Source organism: Canis lupus, chromosome 30 (genome assembly GCF_003254725.2).
Source record: "Canis lupus dingo isolate Sandy chromosome 30, ASM325472v2, whole genome shotgun sequence".
Lineage (NCBI taxonomy): Eukaryota > Metazoa > Chordata > Mammalia > Carnivora > Canidae > Canis > Canis lupus.
In genome coordinates this window covers 11,527,556-11,534,638 of record NC_064272.1, presented here as the reverse complement: position 1 = coordinate 11,534,638, position 7,083 = coordinate 11,527,556, and the positions used below count along the sequence as shown (strand labels likewise).

At 43.9% G+C, this 7,083-nt stretch overlaps 1 protein-coding gene across 1 annotated transcript; it reads right to left on the bottom strand.

The window, feature by feature from the left end:
- Positions 1-3,009: 3,009 nt before the first annotated feature.
- LOC112676008 (E3 ubiquitin-protein ligase RNF4-like) lies at positions 3,010-3,579 on the bottom strand. The gene has a single exon (XM_035709167.2). It carries the CDS (start codon positions 3,577-3,579, stop codon positions 3,010-3,012), a length of 570 nt encoding a protein of 189 aa, XP_035565060.1.
- Between the last annotated feature and the right edge of the window lie 3,504 nt (positions 3,580-7,083).

Sequence of the window (7,083 nt, the reverse complement as noted above, 5' to 3'; positions counted from 1 at the left end):
TATTTATTAATAGTTATTGTACCCCTGTCCACAAAAGGCTTTTAGGGGTTTTTTCTGTTTCATTTTGTTTTAAAGTATCATTTTATTTTCTTCAAGTTATTTTTTTTTAAGATTTTATTTATTTATTCATGAGAGACACACAGAGAGAGAGGCAGAGACATAGGCAGAGGGAGAAGCAGGCTCCATGCAGGGAGCCTGAAGAGGGAGAAGCAGGCTCCAAGCAGGGAGCCAGATGCGGGACTTGATCCCAGGACCCCAGGATCACACCCTGAGCTGAAGGCAGATACTGAACCACTGAGCCACCCAGGCATCCCCAAGTTCTTATTTTTTTAAAAAAGATTTTATTTATTTATTTATGAAAGACACAGAGAGAGGCGAAGACATAGGCAGAGGGAGAAGCAGGTTCCCTGTGGGAATCCCAGTGTGGGAGTTGATCCCAGGATCACTACCTGAGCCAAAGGCAGATGCTCAACCACTGAGCCACCCAGGGATTACTTCAAAGTCTTATTTAAATTTAAGTTAATTAATATATCAATTTCAGGTGTAGAATTTAGTGATTCATCACTTATATACAACACCCAATGCTCATCACTACAAGTGCCCTCCTTAATCCATCACCCATTAAACCCATCCTCCCACCCACCTCCCCTCTGGTAACCCTCAGTTTGATCTCTATAGTAAGAGTCTGTTTTTCCTAGTTTGTCTCTCTCTTTTTTCTCCCATATGTTCATCGTTTTGTCTTTTAAATTCCACATATGAGTGAAATCATATGGTATTTGTCTTTCTCTTATTTTTTGCTTCAATTCTTAAAAGAGGTAGTATTAATTGTGCTGCCACTAAAACATTTGATCCCTGCCTAGTACTTATACTCCAAATCTAAATCTCTATCAAATTTTCCTTCCCGATGAGCTAGCTGGGCTAGACAATGAAGTAATAAAAGTTAGTGTTCCCAAGCATGTGTATGGGGACAGTAATCAGAATAGTGGTTGCTTGTGGGGGGTCGGGATTTTCTAGAAAGGGGCATAAGGGAACTTTCTGGAATGATGGAACTGTTCTATGTTTTGATTGGGGTGTCGGTCATTATGACTATATATATTTGCTCAAATTCATCTAATTATACACTTGAAATCAGTGCATCTTGCTGTCTATAAAACTAATCTTGATTTTTTTGAAAAAGTCAGAATCACTTCTATTTTTTTCCCCTAAAACAGAGTCAAAAAGTCAAATGTCCTCTCTCTCTCTCTCTCTCTCTCTGTCTCTCGTGAATAAATAAAATCTTAAAAAAAAAAACCCTCAAATGTATGAGCTTTGCAGGTAAGGGATGTGTGTAGTGGGTTAAGTAGACTGCAATAGGGAGGGTTGAGGGCTGCTGACAAACTGGAGAGTCCGCTTTTTATCCTAATCACAGAGACAGTATGTGCAAAAGCAGAATCTGTATTTAAGAGGCACCTCAGATGTTTCCATCATTAGTCAGTTTTCTGATACACTGTGCTGTGTCACAGAGCATTTAATTGTCTCCAAAGTGGGATGCATAAGATGATCTCTTTAAATGTAGGAAGATAATATTTAGAAATTGTTCTTTTTTTCATTTTCATGTTCTTTTTCTTCTCCTTTTCATCTTAGAATGTACAAAGGAGGGATCCCTGGGTGGCGCAGCTGTTTGGCGCCTGCCTTTGGCCCAGGGCGCGATCCAGGAGACCCAGGATCGAATCCCACGTCGGGCTCCCGGTGCATGGAGCCTGCTTCTCCCTCTGACTATGTCTCTGCCTCTCTCTCTCTCTCTGTGTGTGACTATCATAAATAAATACAAATTAAAAAAAAAAAAAAGAATGTACAAAGGAACCCACAGAGGGGAGCATACCACATTTATCTTGCATATCCTGTGCCAAGTCAAGCAACCAAAGCCTGGAGTTTGGAACATTTCAGAGGGTGCAGTGTGTGGACAGATACTACACAGGGCCTCGGAGAAAGGAACTGCTATGGCCTTAGAAATAAGGAACAAACTTTACTATTTAATTCTAAGAGAAAAGGAAAGGGCACTGAAGTTCTCTAGTTCTAAAGTGCAGGCTGAACTGTGAGTGCTATATGATCCTCTGCAAAAAAAGAAAGAGTATGTGTTTAGCTGAAGGTGTGGCATGAGTGGCAAGGAGGTCTTCTCAAGACCTGTGACCCTGGAGCAGCTGGAACGGTGATACAGTGATGTGTTTGTTCATAGAGAAGCATGCCAACTTGTTGATTAGCTGCCCAGTGTGGTGAAGGCAGGCACACCTGTAAAGCCAGGGTGATGGCATCTCTTCTCTGGCCTGGCAGAGCACAGAACCACAATTCTAGATTTCAGTGTGCCTACACAAGTCCTCATACTAGTCCCAGGGGACATGGTATCTGCCCACGTACCGATCTGTACCCTGCTGGTTGGAGAGGTGGTCAGAAGGAACTGACTTCCTTCCATTCCACTGGAATCAGGAAATCCAGAGAAACCCAGAGACAGCACACTGCCTGGCCCCTTAATTAATATACAGTTTCCATTGTTCTAAAGAAGACCTCATATCGGGTTGCTTTAACAGAATAAAGTTTATTTATCTCTCAAGTAAAAGTCCAAATTTGTATGGTGGTGCTGACTCACAAAATTGTTAGTCTCCCAGGTTCCTTCCATCCACTTGCTTCACCATCTCTAGGATGTTGCCCTTGTTTACATGATCCAAAATGCCCATGTGTGGCCAGTTAAAAATTGAATACTATGAAGAAAAAAAAAAGGAAAAATTGCTTTGAGGTCAACCACCAGTCTGTGGCACATTGAGTACCAAAGCCCAGCCCTGAAGCGTGAAACCAAAGGGAATCAAAAAGAGTTTCATATTGTGTGAGAAATGAACGAGTTTTTCACATACTCCAGAGAGCAATTTTTTAAAGCAGACTTTTTGAGTCCAGTGTATTGGATGGCAAGAATCCATATTTTCTGCATGAGGACATGTTTCCATCCCAAGGGTTCTGTCCTGAATAACACAACACACCTCATACAAAAATGCGGTGGTACTGATAGCAGTTGATTTTCTTCAAACAAACTGGGCAATTTTTATTATATTTAAGGGACATGCAGAGGCACCGACTACAGAAGATATGGCCACATTCTGTAGAGTAAATGTGTCGCCTACTTAGTTCAATCTCCGAGTACCCATCCATACAAATTCGGCACCGGATATAACCAGGTAGTGTGCAACTTACAGCTTCTTCTTCCAGGGCATTATGGCAGGTACTGTCGGTCACATATACATCCCTGTTTCTCATCAACTCCTCCTTATCACTGCTCACCACAGAGCTGCCAGTTTGGCCTTGGAATGACCTTGTGTTCCCCCCTCGTCGCCTCCTTTCTTCAGTAATCACAACAGAGTCGTGGCAAGTTAGGTCAATCACTGTAGGTTCTAGCGATTCGCAGGTGAGGTCAACTATTTCATCACTTTCCCTGAGGTCTATCAGTTCTGCTTCTAAGACCATCTCAGGACTTGGGCCTCCTTCCCCAGCTGTACCGAATTCTCGGGTTTGTCTGGAACTCACCATGCTACCATAGCACATTCTTGTATTCATCGTGATTGTTGGATCCAGTCTTCAGAGAATTAAGTGATCTGTGTCAAAGTTTACAGTCCCCAGTGAATGTTAAAGTCCCCAGTGTGTCACAGCTGTTGGTCAGGTATATTTGAACTCTAATTCTGGTTGCTCCTCTCTCCACCTCTACAACTGCTGTGTTCCTACGTAGGTGGGTTTATGAGGCTTCTGGATGTCACTTTTAAGACTACACAACCTGAATTTTTAACTGTAAAAAAGAGAAAAAGTAAATTTTGGTAATATCTAACGTAAAATTGATAGTAGTATAAAATGAATAGATATCTAGAGGAAAAAAATGTGTACTCAAAATATTTGGATAATTATGCATTTAAACAAAGTTTAAGCTTTTGTCTTTCCACATTCCATGTCCTGATGACAGTGGGAAGAAGAAGTCCAAAGGGCACTAACATGAAGAAAAGCACAAAATCACTTCATGCTGGGGCATCTGGGTGGTGCAGTCAATTGAGCGTCTGGCTATTAGTTTTGGCTGGGTCATGGTCTCAAGCCCCATATGGGGCTCTGAGCTCTATGTGGAGTCTGCTTGACTCTCTAAAACAGTGGATGAATACATCTTTAAAAAAAGAGAAAAAAAAGTACTGCATACCAAGAAAGTGTCACTACTTCATCTAAGATCCAGTGTGAGGATGTCAAGGAAACACGTTTTTTTTTGTTTTTTTTTGGTTTTTTTTTTTTAGAGAGAGAGAGAAGGAGAAGGAGCAGAGGAAGAGGTTGAGAGAGAATCTTAAGCAGACTCTATACCCAGTACAAAGCCCAACTGGGGGCTTGTTTTCACAACCTAAGCTGAAATCAAGTCAGATCAATCAAATCAAGTCAGACACTTAACTGACTAAGCCACCCAGGTGCCCTGGAAACACTTATTTTTTACAAAGAAAAATTAAGAGACCAAAAAGTTATTTGCACATTTGGGTTTCTAATAGCAAATAAGAAATGAACCATTTAGTCCATGCAGAGATTCATCTTGTGCAGTGTTCCCTTTCTAACAGAGATAACAAGAGAAATTTTCTTGAAGAGTTTTATCACAGATTCTCTTTTAGGAAAGAGGGGGTGGAGTTCAAGCATTTGCCTTAGAGAGACTTGTTTTGAGTCTAGGCTCTGTGACTTTGGACATGTGATGTAGATGGTTAAAGTTCTCAAAACCTCAGCATGTAAATTCTTTCTAAAAATAATTTTGTTGGGACACTTGGGTGGCTCATTGGTTGAGCATCTGCCTTCAGCTCAGGGCATGATCCCGGGTCCTGGGATCGAGTCCACATTGGGCTCCCTGCAGGGAGCCTGCTTCTCCCTCTGACTATGTCTCTGCCTCTCTCTCTCTCTCTCTCTTTCTGTGTGTGTGTGTGTCTCTCATGAATAAATAAAATCTTTTAAAAATAATAATAAAGAAAAATTTAAATTTTGTAATTTAAAAAACAATGCATCCTCAGTCATCATTAGGGAAATGCATATTATAGCCATTATGAGATACCACTTCACACTCACTAGGATGACTATAATTTAAGAAATAGAAAATATCAAGTGTTGTTGAGGATGTAGAAAAATTGAGATTCTCATATAGTGCTGGTGGGAATGTAAAATGGTGCAGCAGCTTTGGAAAACAGTCTGGCAGTTCCTCAAAAGGTTAAACATAGAGTTACCATATGACTCCGCAACTCCACTCCAAGAGAATTGAAAGCTTCTGTCCAATCTGAAAACTTGTACAAGAATGTTAATAACAGGGCAGCCCCAGTGGTGCAGCGGTTTAGCGCCGCCTGCAGCCCAGGGCGTGATCCTGGAGACCCTGGATCGAGTCCCATGTCAGGCTCTCTGTATGATGCCCGCTTCTCCCTCTGCCTGTGTCTCTGCCTCTCTCTCTCTCTCTCTCTGTCTCTATGAATAAATAAATAAATAAAAATCTTTAAAAAAAGAATGTGGATAACAATATCATTCTTAATACCACAAAAAGTAGAAACAACCTGAGTACCTACTGAATAATGAATGGATAAACAAAATGTGATATATCAATAGAATGAAGTATTATTCAGCAGTAAAATAAAAAAATAAAGGACAGATACTTGCTATAATATGGATGATCTTTGAAAACATCATATAAAGTCATAGAAGCCAATCACCAAAGACCATAAACGGTTTGATTCCTTTAATATAAAATGTCAAGAACAGGCAACTCCTTAGAGACAGAAAGGTGAGTGGTTCCTTAGGCCTGGGGTGTTGAGGAGAAATAGGAAATGACTGCTAATGGGTACAGGGTTTCTTTTGGGATCAGGAAAATGTCCTAAAATTGAAGTGATGTCTGCACATCTCTGTGAATACACTAAAACCCACTGAGTGGTGTTACGTTGAACACGAATTGTATGGTTTGTGAATTATATCTCAATAAAGCCTTTTTTTTTATTATTATTTTAAATGGCAGAGACAGAGGCAAGGGAGAAGCAGACTCCATGCAGGGAGCCCGAATGTGGGACTTGATCCGGGACCCTAGTGCCATGCCCTGAGCCAAAGGCAGATGCCCAACCTCTGAGCCACCCAGACGTCCCTCAATAAAGCTTTTACAAAAACAAACATATAAGCTGCCATAGAAATGTTACACAAAACAGTGTGACACAATCTGGATTTAGACACAAGCCCTAGAACCCGTGGGGGAAATGTGGGACCCTAAAGGAAAATGGGGAGGAGGGCACCCGAGGACGGCCCAGCGCTCCGCCGGACGCGCCCACTCACCGAGGCAAGTCTTGTCTTAGGCCCTGGACAGCTGCCTTCGGCCGGTCGCCGCCCTTCAGTGACCCCTCGCTCCTCCTCCTCCGCGCTGTTCCCAGGGAGAGAGAACCTTCAGGTGGAGGCGGGGGAGCCCGGAACGGAAGCGCCCGCCACCGCCCACCCAGCCACGCACCCCAGCGATGACTTAGCGGTTCTGTCTGGTCCAGCCCAGTCCCGCGCCGGCAGCTATCCAGCCAGGACGCCCTGGAGGACCTGCTGCCCGCCGCGCGCCACGCTTCAGCCTCCGCGCCGCTCCCCGGCCGGCCTGCGCCGAGCGCGGGGGCGCGAACCCAGGCGCCCGGCTACCCGCCGCCGGGAGCGAGGACCGGGAGGCGCGGCCCCGGAGCGGACTCACCGCGAGCGCGCTCCGGCGCGGCGGCGCGCAGGCAGGAGCCCGGCCACGGTCTCCGAGGGGTCTCGGCCCAGGCTAGCGACAGGACGGCGGAAGGCGTTGGGGCTCTCCCTCCTTTTAATCCGCTATTTTCATTTCTCACCTGCCCAATCAAAACCCGAGGCCACGGGCCGCGTCATCAGTCTCTGGGCGGAACGCCGTGTACCGGGTTAGGAAAGGGTTAGCTTCGTCCTCAGAAGAGAGAGGCGCCAGAATGTTGTTCTTTAGATCAGCTACTCCCCACTCTCAAGAAAAAGTGGTTCTCATTCAATAGAGGCAGTATCGCCTCTCTAAAAGTTTTGAAAATTAACAGGGCTATTTTTGGT